Genomic DNA, 17128 nt, shown 5'->3' with positions numbered 1-17128 from the left:
TGTATCTACCCTTGTTATTTTCTCAACAGAGCTCAAGATGGCTGACAACAGTGCGTACCTCTAAATTAACAATTTCAAACCATTAATTCCAAAAGCTTTAAGGGTGGGATTCATCTAATGTGTCCTGTCAGTGGTACTTCACCCCCTCCCTCCATGTGCCCCACAAATGGCTTGTGGGGAGAATCCCCATAACAGCACACAGGGGTGAGGAGAGAGGGGATTATTTAATTTGGGAAGCTGACATGTTTGCACTGCCTGAAAAATTAATGTACCATGATGCTGAATTCCTTCCTAAAGCACTAAAACAGCGGTATAAAAAAGGCATGACAGCATCAGTGAAAGTTATTCATAGAATCATAGAATCATAGAATCATAGAGTTGGAAGAGACCACAAGGGCCATCGAGTCCAACCCCCTGCCAAGCAGGAAACACCATCAGAGCACTCCTGACATATGGTTGTCAAGCCTCTGCTTAAAGACCTCAAAAGAAGGAGAGTCCACCACACTCCTTGGCAGCAAATTCCACTGTCGAACAGCTCTTACTGTCAGGAAGTTCTTCCTAATGTTTAGGTGGAATCTTCTTTCTTGTAGTTTGGATCCATTGCTCCGTGTCCGCTTCTCTGGAGCAGCAGAAAACAACCTTTCTCCCTCCTCTATATGACATCCTTTTATATATTTGAACATGGCTATCATATCACCCCTTAACCTCCTCTTCTCCAGGCTAAACATGCCCAGCTCCCTTAGCCGTTCCTCATAAGGCATCGTTTCCAGGCCTTTGACCATTTTGGTTGCCCTCCTCTGGACACGTTCCAGTTTGTCAGTGTCCTTCTTGAACTGTGGTGCCCAGAACTGGACACAGTACTCCAGGTGAGGTCTGACCAGAGCAGAATACAGTGGCACTATTACTTCCCTTGATCTAGATGCTATACTCCTATTGATGCAGCCCAGAATTGCATTGGCTTTTTTAGCTGCCGCGTCACACTGTTGGCTCATGTCAAGTTTGTGGTCAACCAAGACTCCTAGATCCTTTTCACATGTACTGCTCTCAAGCCAGGTGTCACCCATCTTGTATTTGTGCCTCTCATTTTTTTTGCCCAAGTGCAATACTTTACATTTCTCCCTGTTAAAGTTCATCTTCTTTGTTTTGGCCCAGTTCTCTAATCTGTCAAGGTCGTTTTGAAGTGTGATCCTGTCCTCTGGAGTGTTAGCCACCCCTCCCAGTTTGGTGTCATCTGCAAATTTGATCAGGATGCCCTTGAGTCCATCATCCAAGTCGCTGATAAAGATGCTGAATAAGTCCAGGCCCAAGACAGAACCCTGTGGCACCCCACTAGTCACTCTTCTCCAGGATGAAGAGGAACCATTGATGAGCACCCTTTGGGTTCGGTCAGTCAGCCAGTTACAAATCCACTGAGTGGTAGCATAGTCAAGACCGCATTTTACCAGCTTCTTTACAAGAATATCATGGGGCACCTTGTCGAATGCCTTGCTGAAATCAAGGTAGGCTACATCCACTGCGTTCCCTTCATCTACCAGGGTTGTAATTCTGTCATAAAACGAGATCAGGTTAGTCTGACATGACTTATTTTTCAGAAATCCATGCTGACTATTGGTGATCACAGCATTCCTTTCTAGGTGCTCACAGACTGTTTGCTTAATGATCTGCTCCAGAATCTTCCCTGGTATTGATGTCAGTCTGACTGGGCGATAATTATTTGGGTCCTGTCCTCTCTTTCCCCCCTTTTGAAAATAGGGACAACATTTGCCCTCCTCCAGTCTGCCGGGATTTCACCTGTTCTCCAGGAATTCTCAAAGATGACTGCCAGTGGTTCTGAGATCACATTTGCCAGTTCTTTTAATACTCTTGGATGCAGTTCATCTGGTCCTGGAGACTTGAATACATCTAAACTAGCCAAGTATTCTTGTACTATCTCCTTAGTTATTCTGGGCTGTGTTTCCTCTGCTGAATCATTTGCTCCAAATTCTTCAGGTCGGGCATTGTTTTCTTTATCGGAGAAGACTGAGGCAAAGAAGGCATTGAGGAGTTCAGCCCTTTCTGTGTCCCCTATTTGCATTTCACCATCTTCTCCTCTGAGTGACCCCACTGTTTCTTTGTTCTTCCTTTTGCTACGGACATACCCATAAAAGCCTTTTTTTGTTGCTTTTAACCTCTCTAGCAAGCCTGAGTTCATTCTGTGCTTTAGCTTTTCTGACTTTGTGTCTACATGTGCTGGCTATTTGTTTGAATTCCTCTTTGGTGGTTTCCCCCCTTTTCCATTTTTTGTACACATCCTTTTTAAATCTTAACTCAGTTAAAAGTTCTTTAGATAGCCACCCTGGCTTCTTTAGGCACCTTCCATGTTTCCGTCTCATTGGTATTGCCTGAAGTTGTGCTTTTACTATCTCCCTCTTAACAAACTCCCAGCCATCATGAACTCCCTTTCCTTTTAGTATTACTGTCCATTGGATCTCACCCAGCACTTCCCTAAGTTTTATGAAGTCGGCTTTCTTAAAGTCAAGAAATTGAGTCCTAGTATGCTTGGCTGCTCCTTTCTGCTGTATAGTAAACTTCAGAAGAGCATGATCACTCGCGCCTAATGATCCTTCCACTTCTACCCCACTAACCAGGTCATCAACATTGGTTAGGACCAGATCTAAAATGGCTGTTCCTCTTGTTGCTTCTCCCACTTTCTGGACAATGAAGTTGTCTGCAAGGCCAGTGAGGAATCTGTTTGACCTTATGCTCTTGGCTGAGTTTGACATCCAACAAATATCCGGGTAATTGAAGTCCCCCATTACTACTATCTCCCTTCCTTTTGCATGCTTGGCTATCTGTTCCAGGAAGGCATCATCTATGTCCTCCGTTTGGCTTGGGGATCTATAGTAAACTCCCACAATGAGGTCTCTGTTATTCTTCTCTCCCTTAATTTTGACCCAAATGCTCTCACTTTTGCTTTGAGATTCTAAATCTTGGATCTCTTCACAGGTATACACATCCCTGACATATGACGCCACTCCTCCTCCTTTCTTGTCTGGTCTGTTTCTCTGAAATAGATTGTATCCCTCCATTATTACATTCCAATCGTGGGACTTATCCCACCAGGTTTCAGTGATGCCTATTATGTCATATTTAGTTTGCTGTACCAAGAGCTCAAGCTCATCTTGTTTATTTCCCATGCTTTGCGCATTAGTGTACAGACATTGAAGTCCATTAATCATTCCCCCGTGTCTCTTGTTTAAGGATTTTTTCCTCCCACCACTAGGTCTGCGTGCTGTTTGCTCCATTTGGTCTATGACATTTGGATGATCATCTTCATCAATTGATAGACTCCTACCTTCAGGAGCACTGTCTCCCTCCCCCACATTAGTCAGTTTAAAGCCCTCCTGATGAGGTTTCTGAGATTTTTGGCAAAAACATTCCTCACAACCGTTGTGAGGTGCAGCCCATCGCTTGCCAGAAGTCCATCTTCAAGAAACTGCAGTCCGTGATCTAAGAATCCAAACTGTTCCTGTTTACACCATTTGGGAAGCCAGCTGTTCACTTCCACTATTTTTTCCTCTCTCCCTGGGCCACGTCGTTCAACTGGGAGGACAGATGAGATGACAATTTGTGCATTTAATTGCTTCAATTTCCTGCCCAGAGCCTCGTAGTCTCTTTTGATCTTCTGGTGGCTATTGCTTGCAGTGTCATTGGTTCCCACATGAACCAAGAGGAAGGGGTATTTGTCAGTGGGTTTTATGATTCCTTGCAGTCGTTCAGTTACATCTTGGATCTTAGCCCCGGGGAGACAGCACACCTCCCGAGACATCTTGTCAGGCCCACAGATCACTGCTTCTGTTCCCCTCAGTAGGGAATCCCCTATCACCACTACACGCCTCCTCTTAGGTCTGGTTGGGGTTCTTCCGTGAGCTGTCCGTTCCAAGGTCGCCTGCACATTCCCTGAGGACTGACTTTGCTGCTCGTCTTCATATACCTGATCGACTGTAATGAGGGAGAGATCCTCAAATGGAGTCTGTTCTTCATCTTCCATGTTAGGGGAGAGGACTTCAAAGCGATTGTGTATTTCTAAACAATCAGAGCGAACCCTGGGCCTCCTACTTCTTTGAGTCACGTTTCTCCATATATCTGGCTCCTGTGTTGGTGAACTAGCCTCCTTCTCAGGGGAGCCCCCTGTCTCCTCCTTGGTGGAGACGGTGTGCTCTGTTGCTTCCAAGAAGAGCTCCAGCTCTCTAATTCTTTGGAGCGTAGCTACACGTTCCTCCAGATGCTGGACTTTGTCTTCTAAGAGGGCAATCAACATACAATTGCTGCAGGTAAAGCTGCCTGCAACCTTTGGCAAGATGGCAAACATTGCGCAGGAACCGCAGGCGACTGCAGCTGTTCCCTCATCCTCCATCTTGAAAACGTGTCGTTGGGGGTGGCTACAGTGGTCCTCCATCTTAAAAAGCATGAAGACAGGACAAATAACCCCCCCAAAAAAACCTAGATCTCCCCCAACAAACGTTTGAGACTAGCTCCCCTAAATCTAAAAGATGGATCAAACTGCGCGCGCCGCTGCCCTGCAAGCTCTGATAAGCTCCTCCCACAGCTAATAACCTGACTCAACAGAAACCCTGCCCCCTCTGACCTTTGCACAGGGAGAGCAGCTAATCAGCCACAAAGAAACACACACACAAGAAAACCCTTTTGCTCCTTCTTCAGCTGCTGCCCTGCAAAAGTTTTCAAGCATACTTTCCCAAAGATTGTATCTTTTCCCACTGGTGCCAATACATATCTAACACTTTTCCCCCAACAAAGATTTTACTATTTCATGTATATGCACAAGCTCTTCTTTAACTCTTTTTTTCATAGTGAGTTGTTGGCAATTCATAAAGAAAGATCTCATATCTGATTAGCATTTTTCATTGAGGTAGGCAAACTTGGAATCTCACAGCTGTGTTGGTGTATATAACAGACTTATCATACTTTCCAGCAGAAATCACTCACCTGATGAAGTGGAGTTGCTATACCAGCTTCCTAGCCGGTGGGTCGCTGTTGCTTACTGGAGGGAGAGAGGGAGGTGGGAAGAGGAGGGGAGGTCAAACACATGGGTGTGGCCAATCTGGTGCTCCTACTGATGCATTTGCCCTGTGCTGACTCCCCTGTTGCCTCCCTCTCATGGTAAGCAACAGCAACCCACCTTATGGGAAGCTAGTGTATCGACTCCACCCCCTGCCATGAGCTGCTTCTGTTTGCCTCTTTCTCTGCCTGCCTCTCATTTGAATGTTGTACATCCATCCACCTTGCATCTGAATGTCTCGGTTTTGCATTCTAAAAAGGCAAATGGCTCTGTTGGTAGTTCTGTTCCAGTGTTGACCTTAATCTCCTTGCATTCTTGTGAAGTAATACTTTTTTGTCAGGGTTGCTGTTGTTGCTCTTACTTTGGTTGTGTTGAGGTGGAATTGGTAGTAATTCACAGTTCCCCTATGAACTGGGTGAGATCTTGCCCATCAGCATCTACAGAACAAGGCCTTGTTTGTGCTGTTTCTCTTCCTCCTGCCTTTTATGCAATGAACTTCTGGCCACCCTTTCCTTCTATCTTGGCAAGTTCAATGTAGCTGCTTTTTTTCTGCGAGTGCCTTGGGAAGACACTGGGGTCACTCACCGCTTCCTTTGTTTGATTTACGCCATACGAAACGGATGGATTGAAGTTTCACAAAGCCCAAACGGCAACCATTTCCAACCTTTGTTCTTGTTAACATTAGTTTGTACCCAGGCCTTTGCAGGCTGTTATTTCTCGTACTGATACAGGAAGAAAAAGAGTGAAAGAGTGATGAAGTGATATTGGCTTTGCACTCATGGAAAGATGCTTACAGCTTGCATTCTACAAATGCTTTCATAAAAAAAATCTGAGTTTAGCTTTCTGAACAGGTTTTTGAAATCAATACAGATAGAACCGCTAACAGGAGGTAAACTACAAACCACCAGCACTTTCAATAGGATAGCTCTTTTTATATAACATTTGATATCATTTTCACAGCATGATCTCCACTTTCATACTGTGATAGCTTTTACCTGGAGTTTAGATGATTCATTTTTGTAGTGGATACTTAACTTTTATATGAGGAAAATGCAAGAGGAGCCAGCACAGCATTAAATGAACTATAGTTGCAGCATTAAATGAACTATGGTATAGTAATAAGGAGAGGGCGCTCAGATCTCTGCAATCATACCGGGCTGGATTTGTGAACAGTCTATTGATTCGCAAGTGAGATGACACACAAGTATTTTTCCTCCTCCAATTTTTATTATCTTCCCTCCCATTCTAATTTTGGAAGTGTGTGCCTCAATTAAAAAGAAGGGCTTGACCCAGCTGCTGCTAAGCACTTCCAAGTCCCATTGATTTCAATGGAAGACGTTTAAGCATCTGCTTCACTCTCCCATTGAAATTAATGGGATTTAGAAGTGCTGTGGTTGGATTGTGCCCTCCATTAGGTAGGCTGCACCTCTGTGATTTTCTAGAAATGTGAAGGAATATTGTTTTACAAATGAATGATCCATTCCTTCCCTGGATGATTCACACTGTGTATCTTGAAACTACTGTCTTTCAGTTCCTGAATATCTGGTGACAAATATTGATTTTCCAGTAGACCGGGGGTGGGGTGGGGAAAGCCTCAGGCCCGGGGGCCAAAAGGCTCTGGGCCTCAGAACATTTTATAGGCCACACATTATGTGAGGTTTCTGTTTGGAGCCATGTTCAGGTATTTGCATGAACACGTAAGGCCTTATTTCCAATATCCCTGGGGCCATTGGCTGCTCTTGATACCTCCATACTACTAGTCTGCAGGTCAGAAGATAGAGTCTGCAGAAGGTTCAGCCTCCAGCATGGGAATGTTCCCTGTCTGAAACCCTGGACATCTGCTGCCATTCAGTGTAGGCAATCCTGAGCTGGATGTACTCAGTGGTCTGACTCTGAATAAGGCAGCTTCCTATGTTCCTGTTTTAACTGTGTTCAGTTGAAAACCTCCCTGCGACTGGGGATAAACCAGGGGCTTTCTGCCCATAATAAGATCTCAAGAGCAGCCAGCACACCCGGGGACATTTGAGTGGGCTTTGCATATGTTCCTCTGCTCCTGGCTTAATCCTTTTGCACATTCAGGCAAATGCCTGAACCCAGAGTGCGTTTTTCCTGAATGTCTATGCTCTTGAACAAAGGCCGGATGAGAGAAGTTTGGATAGCTTCTTTGTGCTCTAACTGCCAACTTCATTCCCTCCTCTTTCACTTCAGCAAAGCTCTTGGGGAAACTGTGCAACAGCTTAAAGCGGGGAGAACCACCTGCCATTTATTTTAAATCACAGCTGGGAAGGTGCCAACTTCATGCCCTGTGACCCTGGAGCCAATGCTTAATAACAGGGTGGGCCTTTGTACTCTTCTTACTTTTGAAATGTCTTGTTGAAGGAGACCTTTCATTTGCTTTTGACTTTAATAACAACCCTATCAAGAACCACTATGTTTTGCAGAGTTTTCTTTCGCACAGTTCATATCTTTCCTTACTGTGTCTTCATTTATTCGCACCTAGGATCCAGATATTGATGTGCCTTAAATTTCCAGACTTTCCTTTTTTCCTTCCTTCTTGTCTTGTTTCTTTCTTGGGACCAGGAGAGAGAATTCTTACTTATAAAGATGTTACTTATAAAAGTCCAACAGGGCTTCCGCGGCTTCTGGTTGACTGCAGGAGCTTCCTGCAGCCAATCAGAAGCCGTGCTTTAGTTTTGGAAGTCAAATGGACTTCCGGTACGGATTCCATTCGACTTCCAAGATACGACTGTACATTGAATTCCACCCTTTGTTCCATGGAATGAAACAAAGAAATTGGGGGTAAGAATTTGCAGAAGTGACATGGACTGAAAATTGAAAGATTTGTCCATCCCTCACAAGGAGTGAGCCTTCCCAGAGTCCTACAGTCTGGCCTAGAGCCACCATTCCTTTGGTTCTGGCTTCTTGGCATATCCACTGACACCTGAAGCAAGGATGCCAAGCCACTGGCTGCCAGTCCATGTTCCCAAGGTGACCCCATCACCACTCCTGGGGGATGCAGACAGGGTAGCAGATACAGAGGGAAAGAGGCCCACAAAAAGTTTCAAATATTCGAATGGAACACTTGAAGAGGCCTAATTCATTTTCTGGAAGAGCGACCTTATGCTCACCCGTCTTTAGCTTCAGCTCTGCTCACACAATCACCTGTAAAAATGTAGACCTCTGAGCCAGAGGTTATACACACAGAGTTTGAAAACATGTATGTGCTGTACAGATGAATGCATGAAGGTGAGGGATATGCCCAGAACCTGCCACCAAAGTGTTCAGCCACCCTATATTGTTATCTGAAGAGGACTTAAGGTGGAATCGACACACACATAAAACCGTTCTGAAAATGCTTTTTTTAAAAGGTGTTTTAAAAAATGCATTGAATTTTCCATAAGGCTCACCATCGTCATCTAGTGTCACATTGTATATTGCACGTAAAACACACTTAAAATGTTTTATTTGCAGCTGTATAGCTGAGTCCTAAGTGTCCTTAAGATAAGGCAATGATGGTGGCTCAGGCACTTGGAAAAATGAACTTACAAGGTGTTTTGAAAGGCATTCCCCTCTTCTAGTTGCTTAAACAATGTATAGACAAAATAGCCAATTAAATGCATGTTTTTAAAAGAAGTTCCAATCAAGGAACTGAAACATGACTGTGTTGGGTTGCATGATGTACATTCTAAAGCAGCTAACTTTGGTTGATTATCTCCAGTGCTTTCCTTGGCTGAGCTACATACTGTGCAAAATCAATATATCTTCTGCTCCCTGAGGTTCTTAATTCATGCTTTCATAAAGCATCACACTTGATATTCCCTGGAACACACAGAACACAACACAAATACACACAAACACCTATTTAAGGGCTCAATTTTCCACTTCTGCCTGCAGTAGTTCTGCCCAATATGGTGAAGTGATTTCAGATGTGCTTTGGGACAATGTATTTCTGAGATTCTCCTCCTAAAATTACCTTTGGAGCTATTGACTTCCTTTTATCTAATGGCAGAACTCTAAAAAGGGCAAAAGGTATCCCAACGGAGCATTTTCAGGACAATGTTCAGATTATTTCTGTTCTCCTGTCTAAGAATTGCATATCTGAAGTCAACGGTGCCTTTGGCTCTCAATGAAATAACTCACTTTGAACAATCTCCTTACATGATTGCCTGCATAGAAGAATGAGATCATGGAGAACTAAATCAGGATGAAGACCGTCTTGCGCTTTTGTTCCTTTCCTGAAGCACTTTTATTTGCCAGAAGTTGGTTGGAGACAGTATTATTTCTGATATATGCTATTATGCAGCTAACAGAAACTCTGAAGTTAAATTTATGCTCAATACCAATACCAAAGAGATTATGGGTAGGATCTTAGGACAGTGTGCCTGGGAGCAAACCATAGAGAGCTATTGTGCTCAGGTCCTGCTTGTCAGATTCCTATAGGTATTCCGTTGGGCACTATCAGAACAGAATGCTGGACTAATAGGCCTTTGGTATGATCCAGCAAGGCTGTCCTTGTGTGTGTAGTTTTTCTTTACAGCTATGTGAAACAAATGTGAGCTCTTAAATGGGTGATCTGCACTGAAGAAAGGGTGGAATGGAACGAAATGTTGTTGCGGCTGTTGTTTTTCTATTTAGACTTGCAGGGGAAGGACTGCTTGTACCCTGATCAGTTCCGCAGACTCATGTAAGGAAGGAACCTGTGGAACTTTGACGGCATCATAATATGGACAGTAGCCTGCAAATTCTGAGTATTCTAGCAACTACCATCGTCCTGAACTTTATCTAATCCTCTTTTTTAAAAGCATCCAGGTTGGTTACAATCAATACATCCTTGGGAGTGAACCAGGCAGTTTAACTATGCACTGTGCGAAGAAATACTTTCACCCGTCTCTCCTGACTCTTTCAACATTCAGGGTCCTCAAATGAATCTTGAATGTTGGAAGTTTCAGGGCAGACTCCCCACTTGACACAGTGCCTAGTTGAAAGAAGATTCCACCTAAACATTAGGAAGAACTTCCTGACAGTAAGAGCTGTTCGACAGTGGAATTTGCTGCCAAGGAGTGTGGTGGAGTCTCCTTCTTTGGAGGTCTTTAAGCAGAGGCTTGACAACCATATGTCAGGAGTGCTCTGATGGTGTTTCCTGCTTGGCAGGGGGTTGGACTCAATGGCCCTTGTGGTCTCTTCCAACTCTATGATTCTATGAACTGTGGCATTCACTCCCACAAGACGTAGTGATGGCCAGCAACTTGGATGGCTTTGAAGGACAGATTCATGGAGAACAAGGCTAATGATGGCTACCAGCCACAATTGCTGGTTTTCTTCCTCCACTGTCAGAGGCACTGTGGCTCTGGATACCAGTGACTGGGAATCATGAGTAGGGACAATGCTGTTTTGCTCAAGTCCTGCATGTGGGCATCCCATAGGCAGCTAGCCAGCCACTAGATAGGCCTTTGGGTAGTCTAGCAGGCTTCTTCTTAAGTTCTTAACTTTTCCAATAAATTGTAGCTCACATGATGGAAGAATACAACCAATATTACAGTGTATTAAGCCAAGAAGTCTTCATCAAGGTACCTGAGCCTCAGACTATTAATTTTTCTTTTTGAAATTGAAATTTACCAAATGTGGGAGGCTTGCAACCCAGAGAGCTCTTCTCTAGAATCATAGAATCATAGAATCATAGAGTTGGAAGAGACCACAAGGGCCATCGAGTCCAACCCCCTGCCAAGCAGGAAACACCATCAGAGCACTCCTGACATATGGTTGTCAAGCCTCTGCTTAAAGACCTCCAAAGAAGGAGACTCCACCACACTCCTTGGCAGCAAATTCCACTGTCGAACAGCTCTTACTGTCAGGAAGTTCTTCCTAATGTTTAGGTGGAATCTTCTTTCTTGTAGTTTGGATCCATTGCTCCATGTCCGCTTCTCTGGAGCAGCAGAAAACAACCTTTCTCCCTCCTCTATGTGACATCCTTTTATATATTTGAACATGGCTATCATATCACCCCTTAACCTCCTCTTCTCCAGGCTAAACATGCCCAGCTCCCTTAGCCGTTCCTCATAAGGCATCGTTTCCAGGCCTTTGACCATTTTGGTTGCCCTCCTCTGGACACGTTCCAGTTTGTCAGTGTCCTTCTTGAACTGTGGTGCCCAGAACTGGACACAGTACTCCAGGTGAGGTCTGACCAGAGCAGAATACAGTGGCACTATTACTTCCCTTGATCTAGATGCTATACTCCTATTGATGCAGCCCAGAATTGCATTGCCTTTTTTAGCTGCCGCGTCACACTGTTGGCTCATGTCAACTTTGTGGTCAACCAAGACTCCTAGATCTTTTTCACATGTACTGCTCTCAAGCCAGGTGTCACCCATCTTGTATTTGTGCCTCTCATTTTTTTTGCCCAAGTGCAATACTTTACATTTCTCCCTGTTAAAATTCATCTTGTTTGTTTTGGCCCAGTTCTCTAATCTGTCAAGGTTGTTTTGGAGTGTGATCCTGTCCTCTGGGGTGTTAGCCACCCCTCCCAGTTTGGTGTCATCTGCAAATTTGATCAGGATGCCCTTGAGTCCATCATCCAAGTCGTTGATAAAGATGTTGAATAAGACCGGGCCCAAGACAGAACCCTGTGGCACCCCACTAGTCACTCTTCTCCAGGATGAAGAGGAACCATTGATGAGCACCCTTTGGGTCCGGTCAGTCAGCCAGTTACAAATCCACTGAGTGGTAGCATAGTCAAGACCGCATTTTACCAGCTTCTTTACAAGAATATCATGGGGCACCTTGTCAAATGCCTTGCTGAAATCAAGGTAGGCTACATCCACTGCGTTCCCTTCATCTACCAGGCTTGTAATTCTGTCAAAAAATGAGATCAGGTTCGTCTGACATGACTTATTTTTCAGAAATCCATGCTGACTATTGGTGATCATAGCATTCCTTTCTAGGTGCTCACAGATTGTTTGCTTGATGATCTGCTCCAGAATCTTCCCTGGTATTGATGTCAGACTGACTGGGCGGTAATTATTTGGGTCCTCTCTTTTCCCCTTTTTGAAAATAGGGACAACATTTGCCCTCCTCCAGTCTGCTGGGACTTCGCCTGTTCTCCAGGAATTCTCAAAGATGATTGCCAGTGGTTCTGAGATCACATCTGCCAGTTCTTTTAATACTCTTGGATGCAGTTCATCTGGCCCTGGAGACTTGAATACATCTAAACTAGCCAAGTATTCTTGTACTATCTCCTTAGTTATTCTGGGCTGTGTTTCCTCTGCTGAATCATTTGCTCCAAATTCTTCAGGTCGGGCATTGTTTTCTTTTTCGGAGAAGACTGAGGCAAAGAAGGCATTGAGGAGTTCAGCCCTTTCTATGTCCCCTGTTTGCATTTCACCATCTTCTCCTCTGAGTGACCCCACTGTTTCTTTGTTCTTCCTTTTGCTACGAACATACCCATAAAAGCCTTTTTTGTTGCTTTTAACCTCTCTAGCAAGCCTGAGTTCATTCTGTGCTTTAGCTTTTCTGACTTTGTGTCTACACGTGCTGGCTATTTGTTTGAATTCCTCTTTGGTGGTTTCCCCCCTTTTCCATTTTTTGTACACATCCTTTTTTAATCTTAACTCAGTTAAAAGTTCATCTGGCCCTTAAAGATGTCAAATGAATCAGGATTCCAGCAAACACTGGCAAAATCCAACCAATGTTAGATTCTTATGGCATTCCCAATCAACGTGTATGACTCTTAAACCTGATTGTATACCCCTTCCATCTCATGGAAGAGAAAGACTTGTGTAGTTGGTACACTTTCCTGAATAGTTCTTACTGCAAGTAGAATCACTAGAACTTACTTATTATTTATTTTGCATTCTTGTATACTGCTTTTAATCAAAAATGCCCTCAAAGCAGTTTTCATCAAAGCAAATGTATTAATAAGATTTCCAGAAACCATACAATTAAAACCCAACAGTAAAATGACAATCAGTATAAAATACAAACAGACTAGGAGCTGAACAAAGTGGAATTAAAATAAGTGTGTCCTCTGAAAGGTTGGAGGAACAAATAAAATTTTACCATTTGCCAGAAGCCCATTGGTGTCAAGACCAGCTGGGTCTTCCCAGGGGGGCAGAGATGAGTTCCACAGCTGGGGGCACAGTCAGGTAAAAGCCTTTACTGCAGGTTTTGACGTGTCAGTCCATTTCCATTGGTGGGACTGCAAATTATCAGCCTTAAGATGTGTAACATGACACATTTTCTTTTACTGGTCTGGTCCTATGCTTTACAAAACTAGCAGGCCATACAATGCATGCCAGGGTCAGTTCACATCTCTTATCTTAGCCTAATCTACCTCACATAATTATTGTGAAGACAAAATGGGATTAATCCACATGTTACTGCTCAATAGTTCTTGGAGGGAGGGGAGAATGCACATTTGATAAGGTGGCAGGGAGATGCGACACACGAGTTTGTGTGAGTGCACAAACACACAGCCTGGTACACAGAATAATATTAAATGATTCCTCCTTAAGAAATCTTCATTTCAAGAATTAAATCCTGTTGTATAATTGGGCAGAGCCTTGCCCTCAGGTAGATTTGGCGGCGTCAGAGTTATTGAAGAAGGATGCCGGTCCATTTACCACAGAACATGCTGAATGACACATCTGGCATGGATTCTGGCAATTCAGTGACACCGAATCATTTGTCAAGAAGCGTGCTTGCGTTGAATTGCCTGCCATTTGTTGGCTCATTTTAAAGGCTCGATGCTAGTCTTAACCTAGAGGAGTCTTTGAATAATTAGACGCCTGCCGGTGAACAAGCCTTAATGGAAACACCCTGAGCACTGATAATCAGGTTGATTTCCAATCAGAATTAGGAAAGTGGTCATTAAGGCGGGGGGCAGAAAGGGAGAGGTTTGCCCATTTTAAATTTCTTGAAGAACAATCCTTTGCCTCATCATAAGGAAAATCCTCCCTCCGGCAAAACAGCTGACAGCGACTCCTTAATCTGCTGATTGTGATCCCAGAAGCATCCTGGGTGAAGGAAAAAAATAAGAAAAAGGAACAAGTGTATCTGAGCATTAACAAACTGAATTTCAGCAGTTGCCTGGATTTAAAATAATAGTCTTTCAAAAGATTTAAGCACGAGCAGGTGTTTATGTAAATTATGAGAGTTTGATTTGCCTAATAGTGCTATTTCCCACCCACCCCCTTTCTTCCATTATTCCCATTGCTATTTAGCTCATGGCTTCCAGCTGTGATCCAGATTTACAATCAAACCATTGTTTTTAGTCAAGTTCATCTAAAGGTAACATTTTATCTAATATACTTCAATAATGACATGCGCATTTTTCTCTCCTCCTAGACTCTGGAAGCTGCTGTGAAAGACTTCATCATTTACACTCAGAAATAATGGGATGGGAAAGTAACAATAAAGATGACCTAGTCATGACAATATGCTCAAGAGGAATAAGAAGTTGAAAACGGGGGACAACAAAAGGCAAATCAAAGTTGAAGTGATCCAAATGTCTCTGAAGTATATTTGAATCCCTCTCACCATACCCCTAAGCTACAGGTTTCAGGATTCTGCACACATGTGTTTGTAGCGACCCCCAAGTAGGCTAGGGGAATTTTTTTTTTGTTATTCATGTCACATTTAAACATGAACTTACCTAATTTGCACTTTGAGAAAAAACATGCCAAGCAAAGCCCAACTATCCACTGTAATTCACACTTTTCTGAATTTTGCGATGCAATTCTTCAACCAAGTAATGTTCACAAAAATGCATATATGTGGGTAAGCTGTACGTAAAAATGCATATATCTATGAAAAGTAACATAAAAATGCATTATATCAAGGGAAGTTGATTTGTAAAAAAGGCATATGTTAAAAATCTGAAGTAAAATGTTGCTGAATTTTCATTAGGATTTTTTATTTTTATTTTTGCAAACTGATGTAGAAAAGTGGGGAACCAAAGACTGGAAACTGAAGTTTGACAGATTCATCCATTCCGTCTCATTTTTATTCTTTCTGTTTTTGATAGTCACTGGTAAGAAGCCTACGCAGACCTTAAACACACTTACTTAGTGCGCATAGATGAGTTGCTTCCACTAAAATGTTGGGGGCCTATGAAAGAACTCAGGCATCCACACCGTAAGTGCATATACAGGCATCCCCCAACGTACACGCACCTTACTTGTGCTTGACCATGTGAGCCACCATTAAATAAATAAGTAGGTTGGCCTTCCCTTGCTTAGGGGTGCTGCACAAGAACTGCTGCCCAAGTGAAGGAAAGCTACCTTTGATGGACCAGTTGTGTAGGGGAGGAGGTGCCTTCTCTCTGCCTCTGCTGCTTATCTGCACCCCCATCCCAGCTCCAGTTCTGCTAGATGCCCTTCTGGGCCCTTGCCCTCAGTGGCCAACTGCTGCCACCATGGCTCCCCCCCGGGCAGGCAGACTCGGGGTAGGCTGGGCAGTGGCCCTGAGTGATTTCCAAGGTGAGTCTCTCTCTCCTTACCACACACCCTCCCCACTTTACATGATTTCACTTATGATTCTGCCTCCCTATTTCTTACTTCCTGCTGAGCCTTCCATTCTGTTCCTATCGTCTCTCTTTGCTGTCTCTTTTTTTCTTTCCTCGCCCTTTCCTCTATCCCATCTTTTTGCTTGACACCATCCTGGCCTACTTGCTCTTTTGAGCATTTGTCCTGGAAGTCTGGGCAATCTCTTCTTAATGAAAGCATTGTTTAGAATTTCAAGAAATGGTTGCCGAAAGTATCTTCTCACCTGTGCTGTGTTTTAGCTGCTTTGAGAAGAATTTGTCTGCTTTCTTTTCCTCCCTCCAAATTTTCTTCTGCAAACTTTTGGGTTCTCCCAAGTATACTGATGCTTTCCCAATGCATGGGAGGTGCAATTTTGGCCACATAAGGTTCGCCACTCACCCCTGAACTTCACTAATAGAGGGAATTATTATTAGTCAGCAGTCAGTATGGTCCAATCAATGCATTTACCCTTGGATTTCTGGGATGTTTCAATTTTTTTGTTTTTTGAAGATTGTGTTGCTGTTACTCAAAGAGATAGAGAATACAAGAGACGAAGTGACCTTTCCAAATGTTTTCTTATCAAAAAGCATAAGTATTGTATGTCCCACTAAGCCGCTTGAATAGAACCTTGTCAAGTTACCACATTACTCGACATGTTGCTGATAATGAATACATAAGAGCTTTAGATATTGAAGACTCGGAGGAAATAAATAAGATTTACTGCAGAACTACTCAACGTATAACCCAAGGCCACATTTTCTTTTGTTCCATATGGATTGTCTGCTGTCTTTGGTCTGCTGGATAAAAACAATGAAGCTCCACTTTTAACTTCTTGAAAAGCAAAGTGTTGCTTTGCATGGATAACTGGAGAAAATGGATGGTTATATATCACCTTTATGGACAACTTAATGACAAAAGTAATAGTGAGTCCTTTCTGCAGAACAAGATGTTGCTATCTCTTTCCGTACATGTTAGTACAAATCTGGCTATGTCTAGCTTGTCAAAAAGTCTTCTTTATGGATTTCTGTTTACCTCTAGCCCAAACCTAGGCCTGCTTACCCAGAAGTAAGTCAAAGTAAGGCCAAAGGGACTAACTCCCAAGTAAGCTCCCAAGTATGATTGTACTGCAAGATATTTATTTCACCAGAGAGTGAAACTTAATCCATTCTGGGTGTCCGTTCGACTCCCGGAACCGTTCAAAAACCAAGGTACGCCTTCCGATTGGCTGCAGGAGCTTCCTGGACTCAAATGGAAGCTGCGGAAGCCGTGTCGGACATTTGGCTTCCGTAAAACATTTGCAAACCGAAACACTGACTTCTGGGTTTGCGGCGTTAGAAAGCCGATTTGTTCGGGAGCCAAGCCATTCAAGAACCAAGGTACCACTGTACATTGTATACTGCTGTTGCTACTTTATTTATTTAGATAATTTGTAGGCCACAATTTGGCTCCGTCACAGGATGGTTTGCAATAAAAACAACCAGATAAGAACACATAAAATCCGTTTTAAAAGCCCAGCACTGTCCATTAACCAAGGACGACAACAAATAACTTA

General features: G+C 43.4%; 1 protein-coding gene across 1 annotated transcript; it reads right to left on the bottom strand.

Moving 5' to 3' along the window:
• Positions 1-3367: 3367 nt before the first annotated feature.
• LOC310662804 (uncharacterized protein) lies at positions 3368-4707 on the bottom strand (the record flags this gene model as incomplete). The annotated part of the gene is made up of 2 exons (XM_083409945.1): positions 4628-4707; positions 3368-4438 (listed from the first exon to the last, which is right to left on the bottom strand). Exon 2 carries the CDS (start codon positions 4436-4438, stop codon positions 3368-3370), a length of 1071 nt encoding a protein of 356 aa, XP_083266071.1. The 5' UTR covers positions 4628-4707.
• Between the last annotated feature and the right edge of the window lie 12421 nt (positions 4708-17128).

This window comes from Podarcis tiliguerta (assembly GCF_965153285.1).
Source record: "Podarcis tiliguerta genome assembly, chromosome: 1".
Taxonomy (NCBI): domain Eukaryota; kingdom Metazoa; phylum Chordata; class Lepidosauria; order Squamata; family Lacertidae; genus Podarcis; species Podarcis tiliguerta.
This window is presented reverse-complemented; position numbering and strand designations above follow the sequence as displayed.